This window comes from Barbus barbus (assembly GCF_936440315.1).
Source record: "Barbus barbus genome assembly, chromosome: 12".
NCBI lineage: Eukaryota > Metazoa > Chordata > Actinopteri > Cypriniformes > Cyprinidae > Barbus > Barbus barbus.
Genome location: NC_136740.1, coordinates 25,983,396 through 26,003,607, shown reverse-complemented (window position 1 = coordinate 26,003,607; position 20,212 = coordinate 25,983,396). Strand labels below are relative to the sequence as shown.

General features: G+C 37.7%; 1 protein-coding gene across 3 annotated transcripts in view; it reads left to right on the top strand.

The window, feature by feature from the left end:
• LOC306877772 (protein Aster-A-like) overlaps window positions 1–19,715 on the top strand; it is a gene marked incomplete at its 5' end in the record, with an annotated part of 32,331 nt that extends 12,616 nt beyond the window's left edge. For all 3 annotated transcript variants that reach the window (XM_079429730.1, XM_079429729.1, XM_079429731.1), the window contains 18 exons: window positions 2,201–2,399; window positions 3,224–3,244; window positions 3,336–3,420; window positions 3,541–3,644; window positions 5,626–5,721; window positions 5,854–5,934; window positions 6,731–6,849; window positions 10,252–10,510; window positions 11,120–11,282; window positions 11,423–11,566; window positions 12,210–12,331; window positions 13,672–13,814; window positions 13,902–14,005; window positions 14,080–14,304; window positions 15,291–15,381; window positions 16,258–16,365; window positions 16,450–16,570; window positions 17,895–19,715. In XM_079429730.1, the coding sequence (XP_079285856.1) occupies window positions 2,201–2,399; window positions 3,224–3,244; window positions 3,336–3,420; window positions 3,541–3,644; window positions 5,626–5,721; window positions 5,854–5,934; window positions 6,731–6,849; window positions 10,252–10,510; window positions 11,120–11,282; window positions 11,423–11,566; window positions 12,210–12,331; window positions 13,672–13,814; window positions 13,902–14,005; window positions 14,080–14,304; window positions 15,291–15,381; window positions 16,258–16,365; window positions 16,450–16,570; window positions 17,895–17,990 (2,281 nt within the window). In that variant the 3' untranslated portion in view covers window positions 17,991–19,715. The remainder of the gene's footprint in view (window positions 1–2,200; window positions 2,400–3,223; window positions 3,245–3,335; window positions 3,421–3,540; window positions 3,645–5,625; window positions 5,722–5,853; window positions 5,935–6,730; window positions 6,850–10,251; window positions 10,511–11,119; window positions 11,283–11,422; window positions 11,567–12,209; window positions 12,332–13,671; window positions 13,815–13,901; window positions 14,006–14,079; window positions 14,305–15,290; window positions 15,382–16,257; window positions 16,366–16,449; window positions 16,571–17,894) is intronic.
• Window positions 19,716–20,212: the final 497 nt, after the last annotated feature.

Here is a 20,212-nt window from a genome sequence, read left to right as displayed (position 1 = left end):
ACAGTTGAGTTTTACCGTTTTTACCGTCCCCAGCTATATCATAACTTGTTACCTAGCTGGGGACTACTTTCAGGCACTGCGTAATATCACTGCGCCTGCTGCACCCGCAGGAATGAGAGTATATTTCCTAGCCATATCGGCCTAGAAAATCGCAACTTTTCATTTTCCGTCGGTCTTAGTACACGATGTAACTACAGAAGAGTCAAGCTTTAAATAGGAAAATTATTGAAACTCTTTGGTCATTTTTGATGACCAAATGCTAATGGTCTAATCCGATTCAATGACCTATGCTAAGCTAAGCTAAAAGTGCTACCACCAGACCCGGAGATCGGCTGAATGGATTCAAAAACGGTAAAACTCAGCTGTTTAACTCTAGGGGAGTTGTAAAATTAGCCTATTTCCAAAAAAAGTGGAGTGTTCCTTTAAAGTTCTATTTTGACCCCTATAGTAGGTGGTTTTTTTTTTGGTTTTGTTTTTACATCCATAATATTTGGGGGAGGGGCACAACAATACAATTCTGCTTAGGGCACCCATTTGGCCAGCAGCGGCCCTGTTTTCAGCATCTGCCGTCTCACTAAGTGAGGACATAAATACATGAACAACATCCCCAGAACTGCTCTGAGAGTTACTTCATGAGCATTTGAGTAAAACTATCGCCATATCATAGGCTACAGACACTAAAAAGGTCCTCATGGCAACCCGTCAAAATAAAAGTTTGGTTTAGCTGCTACTACAATTATTACAACTTTTGTTTAAAAGAATAATCACACAATACGCTATTTCGTCCATGCTTTAATTTTAATAGTAAACCCCTTTGTTTGCCAAAAAATTGTTTAACTCTCATTTTTAAAAAAAGATAAATTAAATTAATGTTTTATGCTTTCATTTTGCACTGCACTGTAAATTAAAACTAAAGGGAATTACTGTCACATAGGCCAAGATTAGGATGACAAAAATTTTGTCATTTCAATAGGCTATTAGTGTTATAGTTTAATTAAAATAGTTGCGGTCTTCTTAACAACTTCTACAATAGAGCTATGAAGACACTTATTAAATTAAAAATTATTTACACTTATTACATTGTGCTTTTTTAAGTTAATCAAATGATGTGCATTAGATGAATTGAATAGTCACCACTTGTGGGTTATGATTTAGTCATCAGAAAATAATTAATGAAGAATTATGAGAGTTATGCTATTACACATACATTTGTAACATGTAAATCATTGAAGGCAAATACTTGCATTTCCCCAAGCTGTTTAGCCGTAGTACAATATTCATAGGCTTAATCATGAAGCATACAGTGGCCCCACTCTTAACTCCCTGTTTATATTACCCTTATTTTAGATGGATGCACGGAGGAAGACGAGTAAGAAGTGTAACCAACACCAGGGAAGGCAGTTTTTGTCAGAGCCCTTGTTATTCTTAATTTTGACATTTTATTTTATTTTTTACAGCAGACATATATATCGGTTCAAAATATCGATTATCGGTCAACTTGGTCTGTAATAAACGCATCGGTCCTGAAAAACACATGTCGGTCGACCGCTATAATATATAGCCTATATATAGTTTTTATCTGTTTTTTCTGTATCATCCAACCATAGTAAGAACAACTGGTATTAAGGATTGATTTCACATGCCTTAAAGCCTCTATCAGCATTCCTTTGACTAAACAGGTCTCATATGTCTGGCATTTAAATGTCTCATCAGACTGATCAAATGCTGGTGAACAGATAAGGCTTTGTGTTTGTGTACAGAAGCCACTATCTGTGTTATCACCTTTTTTACTGGAACAGGAATGGAACGCTACCATGGAAATGATTGTTATTCATATAAATACACTCTTTATCCTTGGGCTCAGACCTGAACTCTTAATATAGGACCCATCCTGGATGTTCTTTCGGTTTGTTCATAAGTATGCTAGCTGAAATTCTTCAGAATATCAGCTTGATTGTGTTTAAAAATCTCTTAGAAACTAGAGTTGCTCCTTAACTTGCATACTGTATGTTGTAAGCCAGAATCAGTTAGTTGTAATCAATACATGCTGTTTGGTAAATAGTGGATAAATCTAGTCCTTTCTGTCGTTTCCTTGTGCATGACCCAGTTGCCCTTTAAGGGCTGTTGAAGCACAGTGCTGAAATGCATGTCTGTGACTGTCTGTGTCTCCTATCTGACCTTACGTCTCCTCCGCCTGCAGTACAGCTAGTAATTCTCCGCGAAGTACTCCCGGCAGCTCGCCCTCTCTACGCCGCCGTGTGCTGGGAGGCAGAGCCAGCGAAGGGGAGACAGGCGGGGACAGAAGCGCTGGGGGTTCAGAGAGCCCCCTGCCTCCTACTCCCTCCTCATCCACCTCCTCCCACCCGCTTGCGGCCCGACACTTCACCCGCAATGCCAAGGTACGCCACGTTCTCGGCCAGTGAGATTGGTTGATGGTTGTCACTCAAACGAATGTCTGAATATCATCTAAATGTCTGATATGACAAGCGCTTGCTCTTCCACCCATATACTGAGCACTATATTGCTGTTCTTTTCTGAATGAATAAGGCAGCAGGAATGCTAGTGTTGCAAACATTTATTTAGAAATTGTTCTGAAAGATAATATGGTGCAATATTGGGAAATATTATTACAAAAACCATTTCTATTTGAATATATGTAAATTTGTAATTTTATTCCTATGGCGGCAAAGCTGAATATTAAGAAGTATTAAGCAGCACAACTGTTTTCAGCATTGGTAATAATGGAAATGTTTCCTGAGAAGCAATATTAGAATGATTTTTGAAGGATCATGTATTTTGTATTATATTTCAATAGAAATGTTATTTTATAAATAATTTATTAGATTTATTTCATGAATTGTAATAATATTTCAAAATATATTAATTATGTTCTGTATTATGAACAATTAAATGCAGTCTTGGTGAGCATAAGATTCTTTTCTCAAAAACACGAAAAACTCATAATGATTCCAAACTTTTTAGTTTTGACCAGTGGTGTACATCAGGGATTGATTGGGCATGAAATCTGCATTGCATATTCAAGTTTGTAGTCAAAGTCCTGAAACCAGGCAGCATTTGCTGCTTAAATAATCTGTTCATTATTTAATGAATTAATAATGCACAATAAGACCAAGAATGTGTATTAAGAAAGTAAATAGCCTATTTTGATTTTGTTGACATGTTTATGAATTAAATTCATTGTATCCTCTCCTCTTTGTTTCAGAAAATGCAGAGCTGGTATAATGTAAGTATCCTGGGGTCTTGGGAAGTCCACACCTCAGTGCTTTTACTGACAGTGCTGTTTTATTCCACTCACATCTCTCTCTGATGTACAGGTTCTCAGCCCTACATACAAACAGAGGAATGAAGACTTCCGTAAACTCTTTAAAAAGCTGCCTGATACAGAGCGTCTCATAGTGGGTGAGTGTCACTACTTCACGAGTAAAGCCAGTGAATATAATGAGTGATACTTTAAGTGCAGCACTGTGTGATGATCACATGGCTTCTGGTTATGTTAATTTGATGTTGTTTTCTATTTAGACTACTCATGTGCACTGCAGAGGGACATTCTGCTCCAGGGCCGTCTCTACCTTTCGGAGAACTGGCTCTGCTTCTATAGTAATATCTTCCGATGGGAGACTACGGTAATTACTGAAAACATTGACTTTTGCAACAACTAATCGATAATGATCAATATTGACAATAATGAACAATGAATTTCATAATCTATTAGTAGGTGTATTAGTATACAGCAGGTGCATGTCATTTAATAATTTTATGCACACAGTGTAGCATACATAAGATACTTGGGCAGTCGTGGCCTAATGGTTAGAGAGTTGGACTCGTAACCCAGGTCGCGGGTTCGAGTCTCAGGTCCAGCAGGGATTGTAGGTGTGGGGAGTGAATGTACAGCGCTCTCTTCCACCTTCAATACCACGACTGAGGTGCCCTTGAGTAAGGCACCGAACCCCCATCAATACATAAATGACTGCCCACTGCTCCGGGTGTGTGTTCACTGCTGTCTGTGTGTACTTTGGAGCACAAATTCCGAGTATGTGTTACCATACTTGGCCACATGTCACTTTCACGTTCACTTAAACATACATGCATTTTTTTCTGTAAAGTTTTTATTTTTTGAATGTCTCTTGAGCTTAAGCTCACCAAGGCATTTATTTGTTCAAAAATACAGTAAAAACAGGAATATTGTGAAATATTATTTCAGTGTGACTGAATAACTTCTATTTTAATATATTATAATTAGTGCTGTCAATCGATTAAAAAATTTAATCGCAGTCCTGGACTGTGATTAATCACGATTAATCGCAAATTTAAAATACTAGCATTTACCTGTAAATGTGTTGAAATAAATGCATGACAAACTAGTTTAAGGAAACAGAACCTTTCACATCTCCGCCAGGAATGAGACATAATCCTTATTATCAGCCTTTATACTGGCAATAAAACGTTTACCAAGCCACATCGCTTCAATCCCAGTACACATTTGCCCAACTATTATCAAAAGTATTTCTAAATAAATACAAAAAAACATTTTCTTGCGACCTTACATGAAGTGTTATGACAAAATGCATTATGAAGAAGAATTGGACCTGTTCTGCAGGTGCATTAGAGCTAACATTAGCATCATGCTACATAAGACAATTTATGAGATTAATAGTACACTTTTACTCAGAACTCCCTTTAAACACCATCGAGTGTTTGTAATAACTTCCTTTTGCGATCACATGTATATATACACTTTGGGCGGCCGCGGTACATTATAAATGTAGCCCAAAAATTGCAACCCAAGGCTCTGTAATTTTTCCCATGACTGTATTTTCAAAATAGCCCAATTGTGTGGGAAAGCCGCAACCCTGGCAACACTATGGTTCGCTGTACCCTTATCACATACATATCTCTCTCTCTCGCTCTCTCTCTTGGACACACTCGCTCTCTCTCCGCGTTCTCTTCACTTTTGTCGAGCCCAGCGCCTCATAATCACACAATCCGTGCGTCCCAATGTGCATACTATCCACCCTATCTGCCCTAAATAGTATTGAAAATTACTAATATCACATAGAATTTAGGATGGATAGTGTGCACATTGGGACGCAGGCAATGATGACCTTCTGCGCTGCGATGACGGCAAGAAGTTGGGCTCAAACCTTATCAAACGATTAATTTGTGTTAAAAAAATATTAACACGTTAAAAGTTTTAGATTAATTGCATGCGTTAACGTTGACAGCCCTAATTATAATATATAATTTATTCCTGTGAATTTTCAGCAGCCATTACTCAAGAAATCATTCTAATATGCTAATTGGCTGCTCAATAAATGTTATTATCATCAGTGTTGAAAACAGTCGTGTACTTTTATTTTTCTTTTCTTCAGGATTCTTTGATTTAAAAGTTCAAAAGTACAGAATGTTTTTGAAATAGAAATTGTAACAAATGATTGAAATTGTCTTTTTTGATCAATTTAATACACCCATTGCTTTATAAATGTATTAATTACTTCCTGACCAAAAACATTTTAGTGGTAGTTCATAGATGTTAATTTGTTTATTTGTGCAACCTTTACTGTGGTCCATTATTTATAAATTCTTTCTATCGCTATATATCACCAGATAACCATACTGCTGAAAGATGTGACCAGTCTGACCAAGGAGAAGACGGCCAAGCTCATACCCAACGCCATCCAAATTAGCACTGAACATGAGAAGGTACCACACTGCAGACATCGAAAATGCATGCTAATATTACCATTAATGGATTTCTTTTGTTAGCTGCATTTTGAACCTCCTAAGACAATAAATACTCTGCCTTGGATTAAAATCCGGTTTTGCATTCATCAGCACTTCTTTACGTCATTTGGGGCAAGGGATCGCAGCCACATGATGATCTTCAGACTATGGCAGAATGCACTGATGGATAAGGTGAGAATCGCACTATTGACTGTGCACATTTTATCTGTATAAAAGACACAACCATCTGAAGTCTCCTGTCAGAATCTGTGTTGTGTATTTGTTGATGTGTAGACAATTTCATTTGGCAGGCAAACAGCATCGCTTGGCAATTGTCCATAATAATTAGCACTTGGCAAGATGCCAGGTGGTGACTACAGATGCATTGCAATGCACAGATACAGCATCTTCTGCAAGCTTGTCTGTTAGAACTGAACAGTAATATAAAGCTGCTGTGGCTTATATTGTTGCAGCAAACAACTGCTACGTTTGCTAAATTGTTTTCTTGTGGTTTTAGTAAAAAAATATAGTTCCAGTTTGCATTGCAGTGAACTTGGATGAAACACTGAACAGTGGGAATGTTGTCGATCTGCAATGAAAATGAAAATAACTAATAAATAAATCCTGTCGTTTTTACAGAAGGAAACTGGCAGGTGTTCTCTAAACAAAATACAGCATAAATGTAAACATCTTTACAAAGCAACCTGTATGTTTTACAGTTTAATATAGTAATTTACCAAAAAAAATAGATGTAAATTCTAAGATGAGTGTTTTTTCTTTTTTACTTCCAATTTTTTTTACATTTAATAGTACTTAAATGTAACTGAGATGTAAGGTTAGATTTATTGTTTTTTCACCATATATACTGTAGAATAAATCACTTACTGTTAGACAGTTAAAAGTTTTTTTTTTTTTACTGTAGAATTTTTACAAGCAGTCTTTAGCCTGGAAGTGCCCCGCACTGAGGTTTCTGTTTCTTCTTTTACAGACTCTGTCTCCTAAAGAGCTATGGCACATCGTTCACCAGTGTTATGGCACTGAGCTGGGGCTCACTAGTGAAGATGATGACTACGTCTCCCCTACTGCTGAACATATGAACGGCCTGCTGTGAGTCCACACTGAGAGAAATCTGTTTATGAGATTTTATTTATTAAATTTACAGTGCACAGTATCTATTTTGTTTTATTTTTAGGTTTCAGCTCAAAAAAGCTATATTATATACACTGTTAGAATATTATTATTTTTTTATGTATTTAAAAATTTTTTACCTAAAGGTGCCATAGAATGCATTGATACAATATTTTAAATTGTTCTCTGATATCTACATAGAAGGTATGTGGCTTAGGTAAGGGCAAAAATTCTCCAGAAACGGTTTTACATGTCCATTTACAACCCTAGGATTTCTCCCTAGAATGAAATGGTCTGTTATTACCTTATTTGGAAGGGTCATAAATAATAATGTTGAGCTCTGCTCTGATTGGCTGTTTCACAGCGCAGCTCATTTTAGTAGCTCACATAGCAAACAGATCTCTACTGTCCAGAGTGAACGATGGAGAGATTAGGCATCCAACCTTATATGTTTGAGCCTGTATCAGACGAAGATACAGATTTTGAGAGATTTTGCAAGAATTTTAGCGTCCGTGGTATGAACATGATCGCTGTGAGACACTGGTGGCTTTCCTGTAGCTCAAATAGTAGAGCATGGCACTAGCAACGCCAAGGTCATGGGTTCGATTCCCAGGGAAACAAAGAGCTGATAAAATGTTGAAACTGTAACTTGAATGCAATGTAAGTCGCTTTAGATAAAAGCGTCTGCTAAATGCGTAAGTGTAACGAGGCTCAAGAGAATTGTGAGTGAGGGCGCGGACGCAGCCTCTGTGTTGCCAGATCTAGCTGTTTTTGGACTTGTCTTTTCCACTTTTTTTGACACTTCATAAAGTTAATAAAGTGGGACGTTGCAGTTTAGGATCAGCAATATCTTTATCTTATCTTAATGAATAAATCTCGAAATAATTTCGGTTTATTTTTATTTATAGCTTTTTGTTTGTTTTTAATAGCAATATCTGTCAACACTGTATCGATGATTCGATGGCTGGCATAGAACATTGGCTGGTATACGTTATGCAAATGTTGGGGGCGTAAACATTAATGATCCAAGTTTAACGTCACAGACGGTATTATGTTGGGATTCGCCTCTTTTTCAGTGGTCTTTTGCACGCACAAGATTTACACAAGAAGGAGGAAAGAATGGTGTTTGAGGCTCACGGTAGGGATGCGAGGTATACCGGTACTGGAAAAATACCGTTATATATTATATTTCAAACGGTACGATATCATAATTTTGCTCAGTTCGGTATTTCATATGCTGCTGTTGCAAAGTCCACCTATAGGTGGCAGTGCTTTCCAAATTGCTGCACAACCGGTAAATGTGACAACAGAACAACACGATGGATCAGATGAAACTCTATCAACACGCCTGAAATTAATAAGAGAACAGTAGAAGTGAAATATGGCATTACTCTGCATACAAAACAGATGACAAAGGTGAACGAACTGACCTAACTGCACTTGTATGCAAGCGTTGCTATAAATCATCAAACCTTTTTAAGCATTAGTCTCTTGCTTTGTAGCGGTTACTCAGTGAGGTACAAGGATGTGTGCACATAAATTACACACAAGGAAAGGGAGATCGCGGGTGTGTTACACACACACACACGGTCTCTCTCCGTACAACACTAACAGCAGAAAAGTTTGTTTTTTAAATGTTGTAATTTTGAACAGATGTAAACAATGGCAGGAGGCTTAAAAGTATAGACGTGATACCAGCTAAATTGAATTATTGTACTAAATCGCAAAAACTTAGTACTTTAGTCTGCTATTCCCCTCTCTGTGAAGTAACGTGAGGGAGGTTAGCTAGTTAATTAGCCATGTTATCTGTCTGCTGGGTGGGTCTCTGTCTTGATCAGGGGTGAAAGAGGGAGAAATGAAGATGACACAGATATATAGTTTATGTACAACCTGGAAGTATTTATTTAGCGATCGGTGCTAAAACGTCACCTGTACGGAACATCGTTGTGATTAGTCTGTGTTACCCAAAAAATTCCCATATGGCAGACTTCATCTTTTTCGACAGGGGAAAAAGTTCCAGGGATTCAGCTTCTTCAGCCATCATCCTACACACAGGTGACTCTCACTGACTGCCCGCACCAACCGGAGGGGCAGGGGTCGTGTGACTCGCTCTTCGCTGCACACAACTGAGGGAGTTCTGCACTTTCCGTCTTTGATGACACGTAAAAAAAAACTGTGCATACCACAGAAACGGTATAACGGAACATTTTTGTGGTTTTGAAACCGTGACTTTTCCAAACCGCGGTATACCTTGAACCGGTTCTCGTCCCATGCCTAGTTCTGTACATTAGACTATAGCCCTGTTTCCACTGCAGGAACTTTCCCCAAGAAATAGGGACTTTGGGTCAATACTCGGTGTGTTTCCACTGCAGGAACCAGGATCTAAATAAAGTTCCGTAAAAATTTGCCCCTCAGAAAGTCCCTGCAAGGTAGTACTTTTTCAAAGATCTGGAACTTTCGGGGGCGGGACTTGGGCGCTGGACATGCTGATTGGTTGAGTTCACGCAGCATTGTATTTCAACCACCATATATTCGCATAATTTTAAAATATTACTGTTATTGTGTCATGAAATATAGTTTTAAAAGTATTTCAGGCAAGAATGTATTTTAAATGTATTAATATTTTAAATGTATTAATAAAGACAGTGCCTATTTGAAAATGTGCTTCGCCGATTTCCGAGATGTGAGCTCCACACGATCAGTGGGCGCTCAGTGCTCATGTTTCCCGACGAGTGCAGCCTCATCTCGGCTAGTCCTTCTGACATTTGGCGCGGATGTCTCTGTAGTGGTTAAATATAAGCTATAATTAATTTTGGGTAAATCAAACAGGTAATCTTTGGTCTTTATTCTATTAATCTATTATGTTAAAATGAAAAGAGGCAATACTGCTTGATATAATATTTCGTTTCATTGTAATGTAGATGTACGTTGCCTGAACTACATTTCTGAGGCTATTAATATGTTTAAATGAAAAAGATAAGAGGCAGTGGTGTTTGATATCATATTTTGTCTTATTGTAAGGAAAATTGTAATAAACAAGGCGAGGTGACTGACGTTATCAAGTACGTTGCTGTTTGCAGAATTACCGGACTTGCGTCATCCCATCTGTGGGAGTTCATGCTCTCGAGTCAAACTCGCGAAGTCCGAACTACCGAGGATGCATGTCAGAAATGTGCATACTTTGTATTGAGAAACGCGCGCAGACCTACGTCACCAGACTATTTGCCTAATCTTCTCGGTACTTTAGGCCGCAATGGAAATGCAGATAGCAACAGGTCTGGGGGGAAAAAAGTTCCTGGGACAAATTGTTCCAGGTAATTTCGGTGGAAAATCGGCTTATGACAACCCTGACACTTACATCTATCTGTTTCTGTCTTGTAGGCCAGGTGAGGAGCCAGTCTCCGTCACTGACCTGCTGGATTTGGGTTCAGTGCCGGTGGCTCCGGTGGGCTCCTTTCCACCCTCATCCGCCCCAGTTCTTCCCTGCGCTTCAGGATGTTCACCTCCATCCTCCTCTTCCCCTTCTTGCCAGCCTGTGGAGGTGTCTACTCGGGCCAGCATCGAACCTGAGCCCAGTCCACCCAGCTCCCAGAGCTCATTGCCACCCACCACAACCACTGGAGCTGCCCCGTCCTCAACCGTAAGTGTCAACCAACTGTGAAATACCTGCCAGAGTGGTTATGCTCAAAGAACATGGAAGATTCATAGACAAAAAGGTTGCAAAATAACCCGTGATTTATTGGGTTATTTTCTGATATAAAATATTTTAGAAATATGCTGCTTGTATACAGAGTAAAACTTGCTAGCAAGACATTGTGATGTATGATTTCAATAAAAATTATTATTTTGAATAAGTTCTTTTCATTTAATCTGAGTACAAGTCAGTCTTAATGATTTATTAGTGAATCTGTTTGTAAATAACAATCATAATTTAGTAAATAATCATAATCAAACTGAAACATTATCAGAGCAAATATTTAAACCCCTGGTCATGTATGTTAGGCTTTTACCATTTTTTAAACGACATTATGTACATTTTATTGTGATGTATTGTTTGTGTCTGACTTTAAGGCGTTTTTTTAATTTTTATTTATGTACTATTATAGTATTTATTGATATTTTATAATAGCTTTTTATTTTTACTACTATTTGAATAGCTTTTATTTTATATAGTTTGTTGTAATAATTTTACGTGATTTTAGACATTTTAACGATAACACTGGTTTGAGAGTGTTTATTCTTTTTATAGGTCATGGAAGAAGATGGGGACAGCCAGTCAGAATCTGCCAATCAGTCACTTCAATCTCCTCCCACTGCCCCACACAGCCTAGGTAACCTCTCGTCACTGGATATCACCAATGATGAAGAGCTCCCAACTGACCCCAGCAATTCCTCTGACACTCAGGAAGAGAGTGAGTTGTAAATCCTTCTTGTTTCCCACAGCAAACTACCTGACCTTAATTTAAAACAAAAAGATTATAGAGATTTGAAACCACTCTTTCTTTAGAGTAGGCAAATAGTTATGTCCTTGAGTCATGTTTAATCTCCACAGGTGAGGTGGAGTCCTTCTGTGCGGATCTCAGCGGCCGGCTGCATATCAACACAGTTGTTCGCATGAGCGTGGACAAGCTCCACGACCTTCTGTTCTCAGACACTCACTTCATACAGCACCTCTTCTCACAGCGTCACTTCACCGGTCAGTTCAGGTTTAAAACTGCCATTTTGTAACTGAGTTTGCTACTTCTACATTGTTGCATTTTTCTTCTTTTTTTTGATTCCCTTCAGCATACTAGTGCCCCTAGTGGACTGGAGTTCTGCTTGCTTTTAATCATTGACTGTTGCTGACTGTTCTATGCATGGCTGGTTTCTGATGTGTTGTTATTGCCTTTTCTTGCAGCTTTCAGATCCCAAGTGTCCTCTTTCCCCCTCCCTTTTGCTCTTTTCTGATGGGTGTCCTATAGGGGCCTTTGGGCGGATAATGAGAACTTGACTATTTGGTTTCACTGTGTTCTTTAGCATAAAATACCATAGCCTCATTCTTTTTTTTCCTTGGTAACTTTATCTGCTTTGTACAGCAAATAATGTTGAAAATATTCATGGTAGATCAAGGAAATGGTAGCCTGGATAGCACAGTGTGAGAAGTGTTTTTTTCTCGTGCTAAGCTTTTTGTCTTTGTTGTCTGCATGGATAATTGCCCCCTTCCCTGTGCCCCTGCAAGTGCTCTGACTGTAATCATCCGTCCTTCTTTTTCCCCGTCCTCTAACTGTTCTTTTCCTCTTTCTGCTCTCTCTCTCTCTCTCTCTCTCTCTCTCTCTCTCTCTCGTGTGTGATTGGTTCAGATCTCTCTGTGCACGAGTGGCAGCAGGACAGCAGCAGTGGGAACAGCAGTAGAGTTTTGAGTTACACCATTGCCATCAACAACCCACTGGGCCCAAAAACTGCTCCTGTGGTGGAAACACAGGTGAGTCCACAGATTTTTTGCTTTGTTTCTATCTCAGCTGTTCCTCAATCACCTTCATTCTTATTAAAGTGGTAGTTCACGGAAAAATGAGAATTTTGTCATTGTTTACTCACCATCATGTTGTTCTAAACCTGTGCATTTGTTTTTTTTGTTTTTTGGAAAACGGAAAGGAAGGAAGGATTTAAAAAAAAAAATAATAATTATTTATTTTGCCAGTTTAGTTTTGGACCACAGTAACTTGAATTGCATGTACAAACTGTTTTTGTGTCCCACTGAAGTAAGTTAGTTATAAAGGTTTGGAATGATGTGCTGGCGAGTAAATAGTGACAATTATCATTTCTAGGTGAACTGTCTTCTCTGATAAGACATAATAATTGCATCACATTTGAAAGAACATAGCCACAAAAATTAATAAGTAAAATGTTATCCCTGATCCTTCATATATATATATATATATATATATATATATATATATATATATATATATATATATATATATATATATATATATATATATATAATTTGAATTCCGATTTCCGATAAAATTGCAATTTAAAATGATTTTTTTTTAAAAAGACTTCCAGGTTTGCTGTGATTGTTTGTAGAGCTTCACAATGTGTCCAAAAATTGTGACTATATATCAGTATGACTAGAAGTAATAACTATTAATACAACAAAATAAGAAATATTACTGTTGTAATGCTTTTTTTAATACATTTTTATAATTTTTTTAAAAGTTACGTTTGCTGTTCTTGTTAATAGAGCTGCACAATTCATCCAAAAATGTGATTATATATCAATACAACTATAAAATTGTATTGTTATATTTAATGACTCTTACAATATAAGCAAAATAACCACATAACAATTGTAACCACAAAGCAATCAATACCCGTGCTCTTAAATATACAGCACATAGTTTTTTAATATAACATCTGACATTCATATGTCTATGATGGGAGTTTGAAGTTCTATTGTTTCCAAATCATTTGTTAACATTTGCAATTCAGCTGAAAAATCATACAACTTAAGTACTTCCCTCATTAACTTCATTATTCTTTTATTCATCAATTCTTGTTTCCTCATTAACTTCAGGATTGCTCTCATTTTGAGGAAGATCTTTTGGTCCTCCAGTTCCCTTCTAGGTCCGTTTCCTTCGTTCCTTCTTCTCCTGTCTCTTGGCCTTCTTATCCTGGAGACGCTGAAGTCCCTGTGCTAAAAGATCATTGAAATCAATTTCTATCTTATCTGACCGTTTCTTACTGGGGATTGTTCAGGAGATCGCGTATCGGTTATGGCAGGAAATGCCTCATTTTGTGTATTTTTGTCATGCTGTGCAGACTCTCCACAAGAGCAGCACCCGGGGGGAGTGTTACGTGGTGGACTCGGAGGTCATAACCTCAGGCATCCCCTACCAGGATTACTTCTACACTGTACACAGATACTGCCTCACCTCGGTCAACAAGCACAAGAGCCGCCTCAGGTAGAACTTCCTGACCATTGTTATGCGTGTATTGTTATGCTTCAAACGCAAACAGCGCTGAGGGAGCCATTGTGTGTGTGTCTGCAGGGTCTCGTCTGATATCTGCTACAGGAAGCAGCCGTGGAGTCTCGTGAAAGCTCTAATAGAGAAGAACACTTGGAGCGGCATTGAAGAGTATTACAGACACATGGGTGAGTACTTTTTCGTCTGAGTGCAAACCTTGATTGTGACATTGGTGCTAAAACGATCCCATGTTCCTCGTCAGAGATGGAGGTGTGTAAGCTGGAAACGCTGCTACAGTCGGAAGTTTCTGTAGTGAGCACCGGGGAAGTGCCTTCCGCGGACTCTGCCAAGACTCCCCCCGGCCTGCGCAGACGCAAACGCAACTGTCCCAGACGAGCAGGAGAGCGGGAGAGAGAAAGGGACGGAGCAGGAGGCGGGGAGCGGGGCGACCGAGGAATTGGAGATGAGCGCGAAAGGAGGGAAGCTGGTGAGTTAGTCGATGCAGGGGAGCACCAGAACTGAATTTCATCAAATCTGATTTAAGCGACCATGTGGAATGTGTTGACATCTATTGGTGGAATGCAGAATTGCTTTGAGGGAAATCTGCATAAATATGGAAAAATCACATCCCTGATTAGTCCAGTCATTTTTGACCTTAGAAGACCTTCGAAGTATGAGGAAAAAAGCAAGAAAGAATTTAAGACCGCCATCAATTTTATCATTGTAATTTTACTATTGCTCTGTAAAATTAATTATATTATTATTAAATGCTCATTTTTATTTTGGAGTACAGTATGCAATAGTAATATATCTTTGATTTGTAATAATAATATAATTTAAAAATGTAATAAAACTTAAATATATAATAATAACAATAATAATAAAATCATACTTTTACTGGAATAAACAGATATGTGAATTATTCGACCTGAGGAGTATGACACATGATTTGTGTAAATATGACAAATAAATTCTATCTTAGTAATATGATGAACATAAATAGCAGTATCATAATTTAACTGTTGTTCTATAAAATAAATAATAATTATTATTGTTACAGACTGTTTTATTTTACAGTACATTAGTTATTGCAGTAATAGTATGTCTTTTAATGATTTATAATGAATTATTATATAATTTAATAAAGTAAAACTAATATTTTGAATAATAATTTAGATTTTCCTTTTTAAATTATTATTAAATAATATTTATTTAGCCATAATGTTACTGGTGTCCTGTAAAATAAAATAAAAATATTATGATGATTAATATTATTAAATAATTTTGATAAAATAAAGGAATAAAAGAAATTGTATAGTACGTTACTCATATTGCAATAATAACACGTTTTTGAAGTGTTCAATAATTATAGAATTTTATATAATATATATAATTCAGGCTTGCTTTCTTTTTTTTTTTCAATCTGATCACATGCCTGCTAATGAGTCATTTTCCTGTTTTGTTTTTTTTCAGGTGCTCGGTATGTGAAATTAGGGGAGAGGTGGCGTGGAGTCGGCAATAACAACAACAGCATCTCCACCATCCTGCTCATCGTGAGCTTCATGTGAGTGTTTTCACCTTTGGCATTTGTAATATCAGCGTTAACAAACCGCTGTGTCATCCGGTCAGATGAGCAAGTTTCAGTCTGAGCTCATTGAGACCGCTAGGTTGTAATCACTACAGTGGTGGCTTCTTTTTCTGATATCTGAAGAGCAGAGCGTACCGTAATGACTGCCTCTTTGGATAACACGTTTTGATAATGTTTATTTTTAAGGTCACAAAAAAAAAAAAAAAGTCATCTTTTACTGGTCCTCATGTCATTTGAAACCTGTACAGTTTTTTTTTCTTCTGTGTTACACGAAAAGACAAGTTTAGCAGAATTCCCAAGCTGTGTTTTTCTGTATAATGAAAGCAGATGGGGACTGGTACTTTTTTTTTTCAGTAAATTGAGTAAATATCAACTTAAATTCAATACTTTTTCTCACAGAAAAGTTGGAATATAGCATCCAAGTTATATAGACTACCTTTTAGAGCTTAACATCTCCAGTCCCCATCCACTTTCATTATACAAAGAGACATGCTATATGATATTAGAAATATGACATTAGAAATAATAAATATAAATATAAGTAAACTATCCCTTTTAACATACTTCCTCTTTCCTGTGCATAGTAACATTACACCCTGTTTAAAATAACACCAGCTTATAAGGAGTGTCACTTTTTCTGTTTCTCCCTTCTTTTGCGTACTAATATGTCTCCTTGCTGATCCTCTCTCTCTCTCCTCTTGCTTTCCTCACTTCCTCCTGCATATAGGATCTGTGTCAGGTAGAGCCTCTGTCTTTGAGCTTCAAGAAAAATGCGCGCACACTTTTTCACCATTGATATTGCACCATCAAGTACAGATCTCTATATTGAAATCTCCTCTTTTCTTTCTTCAGTCTGGTTGTTCTGGTGGCTCTGAACATGATGCTCTTCTATAAACTCTGGGCGCTGGAACGGGCCGCACACACGCTGGAGACCTGGCACTCATACTCTTTAACTGACAGGTATGGTAAAACTGAGTGGCTGTACACACACACACTCACATACTGCTTTTCAGCATGCTGATTCTGTACTGTTTCTCTGCGCAGTCCTCTGCCGCAGACAGCAGGAGAGTGGGCGCAGGTCCTGCAGCTCCAGAGGCAGTTCCACCAGGCCCAGATGAACAAATGGCATCAGATCCTACAGTCTTCTGTCACACTTCTGGATCAGGTGTGTGCTTGAGCTGAACTTAAGATGTCTTCATCAGGCAGTCGAAACGCCGCATAACTGTCTGACAATCAGTCTGTGAATATTTAGGTTTTTTATTACTTTTTCATGAGATTGTGTCCATTTTGAGTTGGAAGCACACGCTTTTTTATAATTCTGCATTGAATCAGAACAACACGACTAGAAAACATGACCAGAATAGATAACAAGACCAGCACACCTGGTGTGAAACACTTTTGCAATGTTTCTCAGTATTGGGTACTTTTTAGAAGTTAACGACAACACAAAATTGATTTTGCCGTGCATTTATTAAAGGATATTTTTGGTCATTTTTTGCTTTATATTTATCCCACTTTTTACACGTCTACTTGCAAAATATGTAAATAAATGGCTATGATATATTGATTTAAGTTGAAATTGCTGTATTGTTTTAGACAACAGAGAGCATAGAGTGATGAGAAACATCAAACTAGCAAAGTTTTTTCAGTTGGATATACAAATTTTTGACTGCAGAATGCTGTGATTGACCAATCAGAATAAAGCATTCTAGAGTAACATGACAGTTTTAGCATATTTCCAAATGAAACGGAATATTAAGCAGGAAATAATGTAGGGAGTGATTTGAGTTTATTCAGATTTGAGCTGTTATCGCATGAAGTAAAATACATTATTCCAAATATTTTTTGTTATCCAAAATTGTGTTTTTGGGGACTCTTTGAAAAGAGACCATTTTCATGTTAAATTTATGATAATTTTATTACTATTCCTTGCAATTTAACATTATTAAATATCAATTTTCAAAGAAAATGTTTTCTTTTTTAATTTCAAGAAGAATGTTGAGATATATTTTAATTATTTAATGAACTCTAAAAATCCAATTGCTTGTAAGACTGTTCTGTGGCATAAAGATAGAATAAAATATTATGTTTTATTTTATTTCAGAATCTCATGTATTATAATCATTTTAGAGTATTTGGTTTATTGCCTGCATGCTTGTAGCAGAGAGAAAGATATTACATTTTAATTGAATATTATAAAAACAATCTTTCGGTCCTCCAACCAGACTAAGATGATTTGCTGGACTGGCCAAGCTGGTCATCAGCTGGTTTATTCGGGAGGCTAGTTTGTCTCTCTGAAAAGTGCCAAAACCCCCTGTGAAAAACAGACCTGTATGACCAGGCTGGAGCAACCAATCAGCTTAGACTTAGAATATTGGCTTTCATATCTTTCAGCAAGGGTTTCTTTATGATAAATCTTGTACAAATAAGACAAAAAGGGTATTTTGATTTCATCTTGTTTTTAATGCGGTGTGTCCTCTCTCATGTAGATGAAACAGTCTCTGGAGAAGCTCCACAGAGGAACGATCACATCTGAGGTGCAGCAGGAGTCTGAATCAGAACCAGAAACACTGACGGATCAGTGAGAGCATACGGTAACCTCACCATACCGTTTATTGACTGTGGACCCCGTGACATAGCTGTCCACGAGGGGCCAAATCATGGACGGGAGATGGTGCTCAACTCAGTGACATTAATGTTGGGATTGATGTGGGTATCTTCCAGATCACCCTTGTGCCCCAGCAGCAGCTACAGGACTTTATACTAGCTGTAAAAAACACATTCAACTCTTTTATCAATCGGAAAACCATGAACTCTGGGTCTGAAGCAATAACACACATGTACAGGAGCGTCTGTGACTTACAGCTGTGCTGCATCTTGAGCCGTTTGGTCCGTACTGCGTGTCTGAAAACTGAATTTCATCATGGACCTTTCAAAAAAGAGCTTGGGAGAGATGCGCTAAAGATTTCAAAGAAGGAAATGTCTGAAATCAACCTCCAAGAGACCTCTCAACCGTCATTTCACAGATGTTATTTTTTTGTCGTCATGGGAGAGAAATTTCAATTTTCTCTTATGTTACTGTTTTGCTGATTTCAGAGCTGTTACTGAAACTCGTTTAAAGTGTGTCAGACCATTGCAGTATTTATTTAATAGACTTGAATTACAGTCTAACGTCATTGTGTTTCTGCTCAAACAAGGACCAATGTAGAAATGGGTGGAACGAGTGGTATGAATATAAATTCCCATTTTAGCAATAATCGTGGAAATATTGTAATGGACAATTACAAGTTAATCTATAAGAAAGAATGCAAAAAGTCAAACTTTTACTTAGGGTAGAGAACCAGAGTTTTACCATTTTAACCATTTCTTCTTTCTCCCTAATGTTTTAGTTATTATTTTTGTTTAAAATGACTTGGGCGTGAAAGGAGCTGTTTTGTGTAGTTGAGGTGTCAAGAAACTTATGGAGTTTCACTGGAATCAAACTTGAACTGTTCAGGGTTACTATTAGCTTGAGCAGCTGACGTGCACACAGATTGAAGAACTTCAGTCGTTCCTCAGGCTGGACATTTGGGACCAACCAGAACTCGATGTCAGAAGGACCATTGTCATTTCACTCAACACTGTAGGCCAGTCTCACACAGAACATGTCTGTTTCACCTCAACTTTTTTGTTGTTGTTGCTTTGTGCCATTTTTATGACAATTAAGCACCCCTCCCTCATACTTTTTATTTAAATTTTCACTACTCTAATGCAATAATGAAAATCATCCTGTGCAGATAATTATTTTACATTAAGCATAATTTAGAAACTGGAAAAACAAATACCGTCAGATGGTATAAATAATACATTAATTATCCTCAGTTATGGGAATTGAAATAAAAACAATGTCACAATACAAAAAGTATTGGTTTTAATGTGAAATATGATGTGCGTGTTCTTGGTGAGATTCACCTAGAGGCTGTGAGTTGGATTTTTTTGGTCCTTTGTTTCATTAGTTTCATTTGGACTGTCTGTTACTGATGTCCCCTGTCCAGCCGTTTCATTTCTGTCCCTGTATGTGTCGTCTCACTCTGTCGTGCCCTTCAGCCTCAGTGATCTCTCCCTCCTCTGAGTGTGTGTGTGTGTGTGTGTGTCTGTCGTCTGCCTGCAGGTGCTGCTGTGCAAAGCCCTTGCTCTGAGTGATAAAAGTGTGTGCTATTTATTCGGGTCAGGGAGGGAGAGAGTGAAGTTGGGATCTATTGTATAGACACAATTGTAAAGATGACTTGTGACGGTCGCAAATGTATAATAAAAAATGCCAAAAAATTGTAAAATTGTGTGTTTATTACTGATTGGATAATTTCCTTTTTACACAGGTTAAAGGGATAGTTCACCCAAAAATTTAAATTTGATGTTACCTCCTTACCCCCAGGGCATCCAAGATGTAGGTGACTTTGTTCCTTCAGTAGAACACAAACAAAGATTTTTAACTTTGCAGTGAGTCAGTTATGTAATGGCAGTCAATGGGACCCACGGCTTTGAGAGTAAAAAAAAAAACATACACAGACAAAACCAAATTAAATCCTGCGGCTCGTGAAATCGTGCGGCTCGTAATTTCTGCATGCGCGGAAGCGATCTAAACAATGAGTGACGTATACGTGCGACAGATCGCTTCCAGATTGCATCTACTGCTAGAGCACGTTGACGTGTCACGGACAGTTGGACATTGCGGTGGATCAGAGGTAAAAAAATTATATAAATACTGTTCAGTTTCTTGCACCGACCAATTGTTTCGTGTCTTAAGACCTCAGGTGCAGGGGTTTAATTA